Below are 16,769 nucleotides of genomic sequence, written 5' to 3' on the forward strand. Positions count from 1 at the left end.
AACATCCCGGTTGGGGCATTTCCCCTAAGGCCCGGCTCCGTGGTCCCTTCACCCCCACTCCCCCTTTACAGGGGGAGCGGGGGAAGGGTTCGGAGCGCAACGGGCACAGCCGGGGAGCCCAGGGCACGGGACGCTCTTCCCGTGCCCCCACCGAAGCCCCGCTATGCGGCTGCAGGGCTCCTAACCCCCGGAATGAACTGGGTGCTTCGCAGCCGAAGCAACCCAGGACCGTCCATAATGGCGCCAGCCGCCGGAAGCTATGACTATTTGTGGCCCTGGTGAGCTTGACCACAGTAGTTCAGGCAGTGGTGAGTTGAAATTGGATTATTGCAATGCACTCTGTATGGGTGCATCTTCCCTTGTGCTTGATATGGGAACTGCAGTTAGTTGAGAGTGCTGCAGCATGGTTGCTGACAGAAGTGAGACTCTCATTTCTGCTCAGAAATCCTCACTGTTTGCCTATTTGCTGCCCTAACCTAACCCTTATATGCCTACTCAACCACTTTAATCTGCGGAACTGGCACTGTTACAGGTGCCACATAATATTCATTCCACACCTGTTTTTAACATGACAGCACCTATAGTTTGGAACTTCCTGTCTATTGACATCAGTTACTATACACCATTTGGGGTCTGCTTAAAACATTTTTGTTTAGGCAAGATTAATTTGGCATGTTAGCTATTTTTAGCTGACTTTTATTGATAATTTTAATGGTTTTTTTGTAAACCACTTAGAGGTTTTATTACCACAAAAATAGTGTATAATATTATATATATATAGTATGTAAATTTATGTATATAACTACATAACTATCTTGTGACCTAAACTGCTAGTATCCTCCCCTGCACTGGGGAGGAACCATTAAGTTGGTCTGCCACCCAAGACTTTAAGTGAGAACCCAATTTCTTGGTTTTCAGCTGGATCAATTGGATTTCTTATTACTTATAATTATTTAGCAGCTAGATAAATACTTCTGATTAATAATTAGAACATTCAGTCTTCCATTGTAACAGATTATCTTCAGTTATTAGTTGAACCTTTAATAATACTTTAATGTACGGTACTAGTATTTTATTCAGGGTGTGTGCGACAGACACAAATGCAATGAGAGAGAGCTAGAATCTGTCACCCTCACATAACATCTAACTTTTTTTCCCTTCCTTTTTAGCATCTAACTACTCCCCAGGAGTTATTATTGGTAAGTAATTACAGAATGAGGTACAATCCCTCATTGATTTGCTGCTGTTCATTCTTCAAAGCTTGGAGTTCAGCAACCATTGTACTTTATTGCCTGGTGGAAATGTGTCTGTTCCTTCCTTTTTTTCTCCAGTTTGTGGTTTAAATGTTGAAGACTCCTACCTGAATAAAAAAAATGATTCTTTTGTGAGAATTCTTAGGGTGCAGACAGATATACTTTCTTCCAGGTTCTAGTGTATTTTATTTCATTTCATTTCATTTCATTTCATTTCATTTCATTTCATTTCATTTCATTTCATTTCATTTCATTTCATTTCCTCCACTACCTTTGCTCCTGTAATGAACATAGCTGGCTCCAAGTCCAGCACAGACTTCCTCCATGTTGTGCCTTTTAATGTTCCAGCTTCTGGGCGTGGTTGGTGCTTAATTTTTTTTCCAAGAGAAAAGATGTTTTGAGATGGACACATTGCTTGGGTTGGGGAGTTGCTCTCTGATTGTCATTAGAGCCAGTGGCGTAAGAAGGGTGGGGTGCCCTGGGTTCCAGGGGAGGGGGTAACACTTGGTGGCCCCTCCCCAAACCGAGCCCCGCCGCCTGGCACCCCTCCGTACTTCTTTACGGACGGACGGGGCAGCCCCACAACCTGCCACTTGGCGGGTCGCCGCGGGAGCAGCAGCGCCGGCCCGGATGGACTGGGCATGCGCGGCATTTCTGTGTATGTGCAGTCTGTCCGACGTTGTGACGTCACAACACCCCCACCCCCAGGAGGGTGCCTCCATGCTGCTGCCCTGGGCAGCCAAAAGGCTTCCTCCGTCGCTGATTAGAGCCATTCAGTTTGCACAGCTAACATCTGCTAGGAATAGGAAGAACTTGTTTCTAAAACCAATCTCTGAGGAAGACTGCATATCTGCCCAAAAAGGGGTGAGTGCAGCTGTACAGTGGACTTCCTGCTCAAGGTATGTATGTGTCTAGAGACTTGCTGTGTCCTGTAACACTTGAACTCATCTACATAAGTGACTTCAATGTCCATTGAGCATTACAAGGTAGCAACTTGGCTGGTGACTTGTTCATACTATTTCATGGACTAATTAAAGTTGTTTAAATCTTACATAGTTTAATAAGCCACATATTTCTAGGATTCCTGGCTTCACTATGAAGTCAGATACTGGATTCAAAGTACAAATAGTGGAAACAAATGAAAGTGGTCAAACACTGAAAGCACAGCTTTTATGTTGGTTCTTCATGTGCAAAACAAACTGACAGGTTTTTCTCATTGATTTTAATAGTTTGTCTATCTTTTGTTAAGTCTGCAGTAGGATTTGGGTCCTGTTTGGGGGTTGTTGGTTCAAACCTATTTTGAAGCTACTGATGTGAATACATTTCAGTCTTTATTTAGGACTGGGGCAGTTTTTTCCTGAACAGAACTTTGCCTTGTTAATCATTACTACAGTATATCACTGGATTTCTTCTTCTTCCCTTCAAGGATCTGTGGTGGCTGTTTTATTGGGGATTTGTCTTATTGCTGCAGGTTGGAAATACAGATCTTGCTTTATAAAGGGGTGAGTCAGCTCAGGAGAAGCCATATCTAATTCTTTGTAGCTTCGTTTGTGGCGGTGTGAGCTAATATATGCTTCTTGGCTTCACTTTGGCTTCTATTCACTTACACTTTCCGTATAAATGTGCATGGTGTTCAGAAAGGGCTTTAGTATTTTTATTATTTTATTTATTTATTTATTTGGTGAACAGTTGCACTAATATGGCAGCACAGAATAAACAGTAACAACTAAAACACAATCATTTTTCTAGAACTGCTAGTCAGTATTTTATCCCATTTCCACCATTGGTGTTCTGAAGTGACAGAAATGCTCTGTCTCAATTTACCTAAGCTGTCCATCCTAATGCAGACTTGACAATGAATATTCTGGCACTAAAAATCCTACAATCTACTATTAAATTAAGTTATAAAACACTCTGCTCTAATCTACAGATGTTGGAACCTTCAAGGGTACCTGCAGTTTGTGATTTTTACTTTCAGACTCAGTAAGAAAATGGATATGTTGAACAATCCTGCTTGAAGCCAGTAGATTTTTTTCTGGAAGAATCTAGGCCAGTCCTGTAATCTAAAGCCAACAATTTGCAACAATAATTTATTTCTGAACATTTGTCTTGCATGACCTTTCTATTTTTGTGTCCAGGACTGTCCATTTTTGTTGTAGCATTGTATGCGTGGTTTTACTATTTTAATATGATGCATGTATGTATGCAGACAAGTTCGCTTAACTTTGTGAGCATTAATTAAGGTATTTCTGTAGATTAATACAATAATAAGCTTCTTTCGGCAAACGGAGGTGCTGGTACGATCCAGCAACATCTCCGCTGCCTCCCCCCACCTCCCGCCAAACGTGGCGGGGGATGGGGGAGGCAGCGGGAAGCGAAGGGGATGTTGCTGGATCGTGCCAGCACATCCGTTCGCCGAAAGAAGCTTCGCGCTGCCCACCGATCCCAAAAGCAGGCTTTTTGGATCGGTGCAAGGCGCGGGGTGGTGGAGAAAACAGCGGGGATGCTGCTGCTTTCCCCACCACCCTGCGCCCCACGCGCCGATGCCAAAAGCAGGCTCATCCCCGCTTGCTTTAAAGGGACATGGGGACGAGGGGGAAAACAGAGCATTCTCCCCTGGTCCCCATGTCCCTTTAAAGCAAGCGGGGAGAAGGGGCTCCCCCTCCAGCGCCCCCTCCCTGCTAGTTAGAGGAGGAAAACCAGCAAAAAAAAAATCCTTGTTTTTCCCCTTTAAAAAACAGGTGCGTCTTGTGGTCTGGAGCGCATTATGGACCAAAAAATGCAGTAAATAAAACATAGTTTAGATCTACGGATGTTTCTTTCTTCTTGCTGTATGATGCCAGAAGACTTATGTGCACTTTTCATATGAGAAGTGTTGCAGAGAGGCACTCTGGAGTGAAGGGACATGCCATTCCAGAGACGTGCCTACTGGGAGACGCTCAGAGGTTCTGGGTGGTTCGCCGTCTCCCCAAGAGCGTTTGGCAACGCTTTTAAGTCTTTAAGATATTCTAAGATTCAGTTTTGATACTAGAGAATACTGATTTTTTTGTCAAAGGCAAGAGATCTTTTGGATTCAGAGGCAGTAACAATACCAGTGGAGAGTAACATAACATAAGAAAGACCAGATACTTCCCCATTCATTTGTCGGGAGCCCCAGGGAGAGACTCTATGCAGGTCCCAGCTGGTCTGGGCCTATGTCAAAGCTCAAAACTTATGTCCACATCTGGGAGATTTATGTACTCTAAAGTCTTAGTAGCTATGTACTGATGGGCATAATGTCCAAAGCTGTCAAACCTGCTTTGGAAGTCGTTATTTAGAAGGCGTGAGGGATACGATAAGCAAATGGACGGGGCCAGCATAATTAATCTTGGGGTCTTGCTGTAGCTATAACACTTCTGGCAGGCACTTGACCTTCAGTCACCTTCAGTGACTCCTGCCCCATTCTGCAAACACCTAACCTTGGAACAGTCAAAGCAATAAAGCAAACAATGCAAGCATGGAAGAATGACTGTACCAACCAACCAACCTCCTCAAAATATATCTTCCAGTGTGGGTTTCCCCAACATTGATATAACCTCATACTTATGATTATGGGAAATATAAATATATTCTATTGTTGGGACTGCCAACTAATTGCACCTTAATGTGCATACCTGTAGAAGACCTAGGTGTGTAGTTCTGCACAAATACTTGTTAAGGAATTGGGGGGGGGGCGACCCATAGTGTTGTGTTGCAATGGGTCTTAGTTTGATTTTTGAGCAACTCTATAGGGTTATATTTACTTTGAGAATGTTTAAACCTATTAATGGCATCTTACCTGCTTGAAGCTCTTCATGTTTATAGTTTTCTTTGAATACTGAGCATCTCTGCCTCATTTTAATTGTATTGTAAAATACAATATTGTCAAGCCTTTCCAGTGCTAAATATAATATAGTCATCCTACTCTATATGCTGAATAAGCTTCTCAATCTTAGTCAAACAACCTTGAGATTATTCTTTGAATAACTTTTTTGTGTTTGGAGATTATCTTTTTAGAGCAATCTATTGAGTTTGTGGGAAAACGTATTACATTTCTTTCTCATGATTGTTAAATGTCAAACTGTGAGCAGGCATTGATTAAAGCACAGAAATGGGAACGACATTGGAATGACCTGTGTGGGTCAGGCACACTATTCCGGCTTATGGGTTCCCTTTTCCCCAACGCACCCTCTTTTCTGATTCAACTGGTCGAATATTTTCAGCCACTAGCTTGTTTTGTCCTGAAGCCAAGAATGTTTTTATGTAGATGGTAACCTGTATTTTTAAATAGTTAATTGTGGTGTTATATGATAGCAAAGGACTCTTCTTCCACAGTGTGTAGCAAATAGTGCACCCTGCCTGGGCACAGACACTTCTTAAATGTCATTTAGCAATAGCTACTCCAGCCGTGAATTATAACTATAGTCACATTTAAATACTTGAGTGTTACAGGTGTGTGAGAGAACCACCGATACTCTTTACTAGTGGAAATAAAGTGGTAGGTGAGAAGGGTGCTGCTGCATGTAACTGGCCTCCTGGCTTCAGGTGTATAGTGCTGTTCCTCATCACCAACCACTCCTAGTGGAAGCATTTCAGTGAGAAATTTTATTTTGAAGGTGACATGACATCCACACATTTATTGCCATCAACTTGTAACCACTTTATGCAGAGAAGTAGACAAAAGTAAATTCATTCTTGTTGGTAAACAAAAGGCAGTACTCTTTGCTTACAGAAGCTCCATTGCTGACACTTTGCCCAAGTTTCCCACATGGACAATGGTGCCTGTGGAACGTTGATTCAAGGGCAGATTCTACAAGGAATCTGTTCGAAGTGACCATTTTTCTATACTGTACTTAGGCTGTGTCTCTCTCACTCTTATATCTGTTGTGTTTATATAATCCTAATTCTCTTTATCTGTTTTACTTCTAATATCCTGCAGTTGCTAACAGTCCATGTATTACTGTACTTCTGCTTCTGTAGCTTCCAGAACTCATTTTCTTTCCTAATAAGTAACAGTATGGCGGCTTCTTCAATGTAAAAGTTACTTGCATTGCTTTCAAAATGTCAATAGTATGCAGTGGATTGCCGATGTATTTGTGTGTTGCTTTTTCCTTCCTGACAGGAAGACTAAACAAAATGATATAGTGATTCAAACATATCAAAATCAATAAAAAATATTTGTAACTTTTTTTTCAGAAAAACTGACCCTTCTTCTAGCACTGCTGAGTCTTACCGTCCAGTTGCCACTCACACAGAAATTGGATTGGAACCCAAAGCCTCCTGATTGCAGTAGAGCTGTGTTCCAGTAAGCTTCCAGCTGATAATTAATTCCCAACAGTACTTATTCTGAGAACTGGAAATGAGAATTGAATGAAGATCTGCATGGAAAAAGCCAAAGCAATTTTCATTAAAAACTGGGCATCCAGGTTATTCAGCTACTTGAAGCATGACGCAGTATTGGGCCCCAAGAAAACTCTGATCATTTGCACTTACTGTTTTTGCATAGAACTGTATTGCAACTTCCTTTGCAGAATGTGTTTTAAAGTGCCTCAAATCAAATACAGAACTAAGAAGAACTTATTAAGTTTGTTTCCTAGAATCTTGTTCATCGCTTGAAGGGGAGAGACAAGTAAAGCTGTTAATATTTACCAAACATTTGACTTCTACAAGCCTTTCTCATGAAGAACTGTAAAAGTTGTCTTGATTTCCTTACATGATCTTAAAAAATGTGAACAAAAGTAACATGTGCCTAATTGAAAATACACATTTTCTTTTTTATATATTTTCATAGGCAAAGAAAAACTCTGTGTACTTAACCAAAAAATCAAGGGTCACGTTTACAACAGCTTAATTTCAGTGGAAACAAGTAAAATGATTCTCCTGTTAAGATCAGTGTGAGTGAAAAGTGCAGTGCTTCTGATGGTTTGAACTATAGCTTGTTATAGTCATGAAGGTAACTTGTTTGTTATATGCTGTTTTAAAATTGTATGTTGAACTGTGCACTTCTTTTGTTTAAATTGATTAACTATGTAGTATGTATATGGAGAGAAAAGTTGTTTATCTTAGAATGTGTGCAAATAAACTAAAATATTGAATAGAAGGCACTATCATTGGTAGCTTTCTACTCCCAAGAGATAAGAGGAAACTGGTGATGCAGTGCAGCTTGTGTTGATACGGCTAATAGCACATAGCTGTTTCGAATCTGTGTCTCACCATGCAGAGATGCACAACGCAGTGAAAATAGATGTTTGTGGCAAAAACTTCCTGGTAACTTCCTTTACAGCACCCAGACAAGCATTCTGTGCACACATTTTAACTTTGCGCAAAGTATCAGGAGATGGTGCCTTGGCTATAAGTATGTGTTCTTAGCATCTCAAAGTGGGCCATGTGCTGTTGCTCCTTTAATTTTGAGTGTTGAATGTGATGGTCACGTGTTAACTGGCTGAGATAAAAGTACATACCTTTTTTAAAAGGTCATTTGGTTATGGTAGCTACATTGAGCAATACTAAACATGGCCTTTCCTTGTAATAGTGAGACTTGCATTGTTTGTAACTAATTTCTCCATATTCCCTGCTGTGGAAAAAGGCACCTGTATAGCAGCTTTGTTAATATGTGGATTAATTGAAATGTGATTGGCAGCTGACTGTAGAAATTTATTTTAAGTTGGCGGCTTTTTAATGTAAAAACCCTTAGAACTCAAAGTAGCTAAAGCTTTTCAGATAATTTTGGACCACAACTCCCATCAGCCTCACAAACATGAATGTTTAACTTTGAGCTTGTCTGTGGCCACCCAGTCCTTCATGCATAGTAAGTCCATGTGCCTGTGGGCCTCTAGTTAGCTCTGCTACTACAATAAAAGCAGGAATAATAGTTCTGTTATCCCCTGCAATCACTGAAGTGTTGTGTACCATACTGGGTCCTGTCTTCTGCAGTGGGTGATGCAGCAGGGGATGCAATTATATATGTACTCTGCAGTTGCATGTGCATTGGTACTGCATATCCCTGTCTGTGTTATGTATTTCATACACTGAGAACACTTCAGTGCAGGAAATGCTGTAAAAGGTTGCAGAACTTGCAGAAGGGAACTGCTTGCTCACGTATCCAAGTGTGTGAACATATGCTGGGAAGCCACAACTGGCTAAAGCTTTCCAAACTGGAATGTGGACACAGGAATGGGGTAAAGGAAAGGAAAACTCATGTCTGAATCCACTATCAATTTTCCTTTAATTATTTAATTGTAAATGGCATGTACCATTAGTTAAGAACAGTTTCTGTCTGGTGGTATACTTCTGTTTTGAGCAAGCTCAGTGCCTCACTTGCCAAGCAAATCCCATGAGTAGAATTTGCAGTGCAAAACAAACAACTGAATTCAGACCGTAGATTGATGGTAGCAGTAAAATGCAGTGCTTACTAATCAGCTTGGAAAGTAGGCAAAAAGCCCAGCCCCTGGAATCAAATAGGTGTTGGTAAGAGGGGCATTTTAAGATGCCAATTGGTAAAACTTCATCCTAGCATAACTCATCCTAATCTTCCAATTTCAATATTTCCCAGGAAAATAGGGGTACTAATTCTAAAAGCCAGTGACTATGCCAGCCTTTTTGCTGTCCAAAGGCAGCAGCTCAGCCTTAATGTAATACAGTACAGTATTTTGTATCTTCTTGGAAGAAATGGAGGCTGAGCTGAGGACAGTTTTCAGCAGTGGCACTATAGTAACTGTTAAATAGGTTTGGAGGTAGGATGGCCAGAACCAGTGCATAATTTCTCAAAAGAGAATCTCATCAACTTAACCCTCTCTTATTTGCTATGTTCAAACTGAAACCAGACTCTGGGCTAATGTCTGCCTAGAGCTTACACAATGCTTTTAAGTGCTGAGAAAGACTGGGAAGCCTTTTATATAGTTCTCTGCCTAGCTTCCTTTGGGGTTTTTTCTGTGAAAGCCCCATTTATTTGCCTGCTGCTTCTTCTTCCTCTTCTGCATTTATTTATATATCCCTATTAGGTTCAGCAACTTCTCATTCATTGCTGTGACCTGAGTGAGAGCTATGATGCTTGCATGTGTGCTTCCCTTATTATGGGGCTTGATGGAACTTCTGGCCATTACTTTGGAAGATCAAGGTGAGAAGTTGGGAATTGGGACTCTTTATGTCTAGCTTCTGTACTTCTCCTTTCCCATCCTTTTTTGTGGGGAGAGGCTCCCTTCCCCATGGAATGTGGCAAAAGTTGGTGCTGCCTGAGTTGGCAATACATTTCTGTTCCGCTTCTGTTGAGAGAAAGGAGCTTGAGGAAGGGTCATCGGCAGTTAAAAGGGATTTCAAGAGGGTAATTAATTGGGAGGGGAGGGATGGCTCCTAATCCTTGCTTTATATTGTTTGTTGTTGGTTGGCATCCATCTCTGTCAGAAGATAATGGAGCAGTGTGCCTTTGGGGGTGAAGTCAAACCATTGGAAGGCTACAGTGCCTGTTGTAGCTGTAGAGGCTGATACAGGAGAGACATGGTGTGTTGCAGCTGGGGCAGATGAAGGTGTCCAGTTGTTGTGCTGCTGCAGCTGCACCATGGCATTTCTTCTCTCTGCACTCCTCCCAGCAGTCATTCTTCCACTGGTCACTGCTATGGATGCACAACCTGACTTTCTGTCTCCAGCACTGTAATCGTCTGCAAGGGATTCCCACGAGGGGCTGATGTTGCCTGCCTTCATGTCACATTTGTAACACAGAGCTGGTCTGCCAACAGGCCTGGTACCTGATGCCAGCTCCCTGTAGAGCATGTCCTTCAGGTTTCCTGCCATCTTCCATTCCGTGGACATGACTAAGCCAGCGTAGACGTCACTGAGAGAGGAGTGTGAACATACTGTGTCTGTGGGCTTGGGAGAGCACATCTTGAGACTCTGTCCTGCCATGTGATGCTTATGCCTAGTGCAAAAGTTCAGTCTGCTTGTTTGGGGAATAGACTCAGATTTATTGTCTCTACTAATTAGCATGTCCAGCATCTCCTCTTGGCCTCATTCAAATGAAAACTTCTGATTCACTTTATGCTTCTTCCAGCCTTTCTAGTCCATTGTGACTGCAAAGCAAAACCTAAGAAACTCAACCCCACATTGGTATAATTCTGCTTGTAGGAGCATAGGAATATGCTTTATACTATATAGTCAGACCAATGGACCCTGTAGCTCAGTATTGTTTACACTAACTGATAGTGGCTATGCAGATACCAGGCAGGAGTGTCTCTTGTCTAACTTTTCCAGGGGCCTGAGAATGGCAGTGGTACAGTATGTTTAAACTATGAGAAATGTGGACTCATGGATTACTATATATCAGTGCTATTTTCCTAGAAAAAGTGCCAGAACTCACACTTTTTCCCCCCCTAATGGCAATTTCACCCATTTGAGAGGTGCTGGAACTGAGTTCTGGCTGGAAAAAACCCTGCTTTATATCCTTTTAAAAGTATATTTTAAGCGCCTTAAGACCTCAGGTTAGAACAAGTTATAAATCTTTCTAGGTAGACCCAAGCCCCCACAGTGTTAGAAGGAAAAATGAGGGACACACAAGGGAAACACGGCAATGGAAAGCAATTTTTAGAAATGAATTCACTACATATTTAAAGTTTACTTTCATGTAAACAGCTGCAATAATATGAATAGGATGCTAAAAACAGCTGGCTCATGGCTGAAGGAAAGGGTTTTGTTTATATAAAAGAGAGAATATCCTAGTTAGATTAGTCAAGTTTAAGAGCAAGAGCTGACATTCTATGGCTTTTAAAAATAGTGAGAGAGTCTAATGTTTGGATGATCCCCCTCACATGTTCACCAAGTACATGAGGAGAGTGGGACAATGCCTGCTACTGATACATCCCAGATCTAATGCTGTCATTGGTCAGACCCTTGTGGTTGTATGTGCATGCTACTGTGTGTTCTGTCCTTAGGGTTCTTCTGCACAATCAAGAAACTTGGGATAGTAAAGGTTTCTGGTTACATTGAAGAGACGTACATGGTTACATTTAGCATTAATGCCAAACACACAGCCACCACAGCATGTAGCCTATAATAACACTGGTATTTTAGGGTGTCGCCAGGTTGGTACAATTATGCTTCTTTTATTCTTTTTACAATTGTTCTTCTTCAATGAATGAAGAGAGTCAGTTGAATACTCCTATAAATGAAGAGAGTCAGTTGAATACTCCTATAAATCCATTACATAAAATAGCAAGAGGAAGTTTCTGAAGGAAGAAACTGCAAAATATTCAACTTCCTCAGTGGCTTCTTGTAAATAAATAATTTTTAAAAGTCCCATTTGATTACTAACTTTTGTATTAGAAAGTGGGTGGAGGGGGGAGCTGTCTAATAAAACAATGCACCTAACATATGGCAATCTTATTTAGGATGTCCTCATTCATCAATGGATTATTTTTCTGTTTTGTATAAATATTGCACTATGTGTCCTAGACACTATTGTTAGCAGTGCATAAGTAGATTTCTTGATTGTGCTGTCTGATGTAAAGTTGAAATATATATGCTGTCTGAAAAGTCTCAATATTTATTTATCTGTTAAGTTTGTTTATCTCCCTCCCTCCAAAAGTTGCAAGGAAAACTAACAAACAACATGTCCAACGATGATAAAAAGATTTCTAAAGTCAGTTTTAAAATCTACAATGCCTAAATGTTTTTGTCAGCTTCCACAGACCTGAACAATAAAAAAGTATTTAAATTCTGCCTGAACATGACAAGGGAAGGGAACTGTCTGATCTTTCCTGGGAGGGAATTCTTGTTATTAAACAAACAAACAAACAAACAAACAAACAAACAATAAATAAATAAATAGGGGGATTTTGCACCTCAACATTCAAGGGACCCAGTATCCTTTAAGTCCAACAACAACAACAACAACAGACTTTTAGAAGACATCTGAAGGCAGCCCCGTTTAGGGAAGCCTTTAATGTTTAATAGATTATTGCATTTTAATGTTCTGTTGGAAGCCGCCCAGAGATGGGTGGGGTATAAATAAATTATTATTATTATTATTATTATTATTATTATTATTATTATTATTATTCTTAATTAGCCAAAGACCACCCAAAATCATCATACAAGCTTTACAGAAAGAGATCTACAATAGAAATTTGAGAGTATGACTTGCCTCCTGTTGGTCAAGGTACCTGACAATACCTAATTGTTTCTCCTGGCCCCAAATCCATTGTCGGGAGGTATATGCTCTTTTGACAGGTCTGCTTTGCTTTTAGCAGATACTTGCCAGACTGGTTTTGCAGAGCAGTGGTCCAATCATACAAAGATGTTTGTCTGTTTACAGCAGTGGTTTTCAACCTGTGTGCCGTGGCACCCTGGGGTGCCTTGAATGATGTTCAGGAGTGCTATGGACAACACTGGTCTCTCCCTCTTTCCTTCCCTCCCTCCTCTGAATGGTGCCTCTGGGACTGGCCAGGGGGTGGTTCCCAGGCCCCTGTGGGGCAGTGTGATGAGGCACCTCTCTTTGGGGCAGGGTGGGGAGCTCAGAGGTGGCAGCAGTGGCTGCCCAGAGGACTCTTGGGGGGAGGAGAGGAGGCTGAGGGAATGCTCCACAAGGGAGGGTGTTCAAAAAAGCAGTGAGGGGCCGCCAGCTCTGCAGGTAAGGGGTGACATAACTTGGCTCCTGAGCCCCACAGGGGTGCCGCAGAAAGAATGTAGTTGGTCAAGGGAGCCATGGACCCAAAAAGTTTGAAAACCTAATTTATAGGATTCGAAGGACTTGCAAGTGAAAATAACTCAGGCAGTCTATTGGGAAAGGTGTTTCCAACATGCTTCCTTCTGCAGCAAAAAATAACAATATTCGGGGTCATTAAGAGAGTAAAGATGGCTTTGGGATTGCTCGGTGAACTCAATATGTCTATTTTTTCAGGAAATATTCCTTAATTTTTGAAGGGTGAAGGATTGGTTTTCTGTGGAGCGTGTACCTGCTCTTTGTATGCACCTTAAAATTTGTATAACAGTCTGTTGAATAGTTTGTTATAGTTGTTTTTGTTTTTAATCTACAATTAGGGGAAATAATTATTGATCTTCCTATTAGCAGTCTTTTTGTTCAACATTTTGTCTCTCTGCTGTCATTCCAACTTTCTACAATGCTTACTTTAGATTCATATGCAAGTTTACTTTACTCAAAAGCAGGCTCCACAGTATTCAATGAGACTTAATCCCAGGTAAGTGTGTAGTATGATAGCCATTGGCCACTAAGGCCGAAGATGCAAGCAAGTGATAAGTCCATTAATATAAATAATAATTAGTACAATTTTGGTACTATACAGATTTGTAAGAACTCTTTTCACCATTTGGTTAAGTGAAACTACTGAGTTCCAATGTAGTGATTGTCAAAAACTACCGGTACATTTGCCTGGCAGCACATCCACAGGGGAGTTGAAATTTCCAGAAACGTGTGGTTTTTTACAATCCCTAATTGCCAATTGCAACTTCTAGAAACCTTCTATTGTGTTGATCAGTTTGATCGTTTGGAAAGTCCCCATGCTAGGTTCATGGGGCATTTTGGTCTCGCACTGAACTGTTGCCACATGCTCTTTGAAACCTCCATATGGATCCAAAACTTTTGAAGCATGAAACAAAGGTAACCATTTCTGATGTGGTTATAAAAAACCCGGAGGCAGAAAGTTCATTTGAGGGGCCTTTCTTGATGTAGCATTTGTCCCCATTCCCTTAGCCACCATGCATAGTTTAAAAATGTATTAACATTATCCCCCCCCTCTCTCTCTCTGTGTGTGTTTGTAAATGACATCAGAAGCAGTGTATGAAGATTTAATTTCTAAAATTCACACACACAGAGAGAATTCAATTGTTGCTCCCATGTCCCATCTTAAGTAGAACATTCAATTAATTTCCTCAGATCATCTCTAAATAAAATTATAGTGCACACACATGTACCTATTTACCCCAGTATGTCCCAGGCCCTGGCTGCTCTACTTACGGTATTTCTTCCTCTCCCAGCCACAGGCCTGAATTCTCTATGAATCCTCTATTGTCCTTTCCCCCGGCCACATTACATACCTTTCTTCTTTGGTGATGGTGTAGTATACATTGCTGCTAATTTGCTGTCTCCTAGTCTCTACATACTAGCAGCAATCAGTTTATAACTTTTCTCTCTACAGTCCTTTTCCAGTTAGAACTATCCCCAGAGAGAAGAGGATGAAGAGTCCTAATTAATCTCTCTTTGATCTTTGCTGGCAGCATCCAGTTAGAGCTATTCCCTATCTCCTCTCCTCTGACTTTCCTGGTAATGAGCTGCTTACAGGTAAAACAGGCCTGAAAAATAGCCTGGTGGCCCAACCTGCCCAGAAGAGACTGGAATGCAGTGCAAAGTTGTTGATTTTTCAAGGTGTAAGGCCTTTGTCTTTGCCTAGCTGTAATTTGCTGGGTTGTTGTCACTCCCATCATGTTAGGTAGGCCCACAGGTGTCCTGTTGAAGGTTATCCTATTGCTCTCCCTCACAGTTCCTCACCAGTGGACTCTGGTGGGGGGAGGGGGGAGCCCAGCCCAAATGGTGAGAGTAGCAGCGAGTGGAGATGGCAGTTCCCCTGCTGTCTGTTGTTTCTAAAAGCAATACCAATGCTGACATGGTCCCGCCATGTGTGAGGTCTGGGGCAATTGCCACCTAGTGTCTCCTGAAAAAGGCCCATGATAAATACAGAAAGCCTAATACATTAACATTCTAATACATTTAACTTGTGGCATATCCCACAAGGAATCAGACTCCCACCAGTTCTGTACAGCTACTGCCCCAGTGGTTACTTTTGATGATAAGGAATGGTAATTTCCATGTTACAGGTGGAGGAAATGATATGTTGGTTCAAAACACAAAATTGCACTGGGCAGAGCTTCACATTTACTTGATTTCCCCCTCTTCTCTTTTTATTATTAGGCGGCTGTGGCCCTCCACCCAGATTAAACTTTGCTGAGCTAACCGACGAGTATAAGCAAAAGAATTTATTTCCTGTTGGCTCGACTGTGAAATATATGTGCCGTCCAGGCTATACTGGACTGAGGTACTCTAGTATGTGCCTTCAAAGCCAGGAATGGTCCAAAGTTCTGGAGCACTGTAAAAGTGAGTGTCATAACATTCTTTGAAATATTTGTGAGAACGGGCCGTGTACCAACTTGAATCATTTCAGTGGTTTGAATACAAGAGATGTATTGCGGTGTGCAGTTCTGCCCTTGAGAATTTACTAATTTAAAATGAAAAAGAGATGGAAACTTTAGATCAGCATTGTACTGAAAGGCACACTTTGTCTCTTTCTTCCTGCTAGGACAATCTTGTGGAATTCCAGGGGAACCAGATAATGGGATGTTGATTGTGCCCCAAGATACTTTATTTGGTTCCACTGTAAATTACATCTGCAATGAAGGGTAAGCATCAGGAAAGCCAAGAAGAGAGAATTCCTCTGCTCCCTCTGGCCTGACTTCGCACTAGGGCTGCTCTATCTTCCGTAGTTGCATAAGCAGAAAGAATCTGGTAAAGCTTTTCCTCTCACTTTTATCTTCCAGACAGGAAAATCTCATTTGACTTATTTCTGTTGGTTCACTATGCAGTTTTTAAAGGCGCCAAACACATAGAAAAGGAGAGAGCATGTAACCTTAGAGACTAACGATTTTCTATGCTTAACCCTAGTCCCATTTGTTCAGAATAAAGTGCTTTGCATTCATGTCCTACTTAGGCATATGGTTGGCCACTGTAATAGGAGAATGGTGGCCCTTTGGTCTGGTCCAGCAGAGCTCTTACATACTGGGTGTGGTGATATTTTTGTTTCCAAGAATATGAGCACACAGGGTGGAATTCAATGCCACCCTATGAGGAACGTTACTACTGTGAAGCATTTCAGTTTGCCGGGCAGAACAACCCCCCCCAATTGCTCCTCCCCCCACTGTTCTGGGGGCAATTTCAGGAGACACACAGGAAGGGAGAGAAAGTCACATTGCACAAGCACAAGTCTTTGCACATGCTTCCATGTACAAGAAATTATTAATTTTTCATACCGCCCTTCATCAAAAGATGTCAGGGTGGTTCACAGAATAAAATACAAGATAAAACACAAGTAAATAATTAAGCCAAAACAATAGCCCCCCTTATCAGCCAAAGGCCTTGTTGAAGAGGAACATTTTCAGGTGCCAGGTGAACTTTCCTGGGGAGAGCATTCCACAAACGGGGAGCTACTACAGAAAAGGCCCATTCTTGTGTAGCCATCCTCTGGACTTCATGTGAAGGAGGTGCACGAAGAAGGGCCTCGGGTGATGAATGCAATGTCCAGGACCACCACAAAGCAGTGCCACCTATCCCCAACTCAGCTGCTCCAGAAGGATGCTATGGCCAATGGTATCAAAAGCTGCTGAGAAGTTGAGGAGAATTAACAGGGAAACATTTCCCCTGTCTCTCTTTCAACAGAGGTGCAGGGCAACCAAAACAGTTTCTGTGCCAAAACTAGGCCTAAACCCCAACTGAAATGGATCTAG

General features: G+C 41.6%; 1 protein-coding gene across 1 annotated transcript in view; it reads left to right on the forward strand.

The window, feature by feature from the left end:
• Positions 1-16,769, forward strand: part of CR1 (complement C3b/C4b receptor 1 (Knops blood group)) — a 97,211-nt gene that overhangs the window by 51,896 nt on the left and 28,546 nt on the right. The window contains exons 16-21 of the mRNA XM_033153971.1: positions 1,170-1,199; positions 6,468-6,576; positions 8,824-8,902; positions 14,493-14,556; positions 15,184-15,366; positions 15,569-15,668. Of these exons, the coding sequence (XP_033009862.1) occupies positions 1,170-1,199; positions 6,468-6,576; positions 8,824-8,902; positions 14,493-14,556; positions 15,184-15,366; positions 15,569-15,668 (565 nt within the window). The remainder of the gene's footprint in view (positions 1-1,169; positions 1,200-6,467; positions 6,577-8,823; positions 8,903-14,492; positions 14,557-15,183; positions 15,367-15,568; positions 15,669-16,769) is intronic.

The sequence above is a fragment of the Lacerta agilis genome, chromosome 6 (assembly GCF_009819535.1).
Source record: "Lacerta agilis isolate rLacAgi1 chromosome 6, rLacAgi1.pri, whole genome shotgun sequence".
Taxonomy (NCBI): Eukaryota; Metazoa; Chordata; class Lepidosauria; order Squamata; family Lacertidae; genus Lacerta; species Lacerta agilis.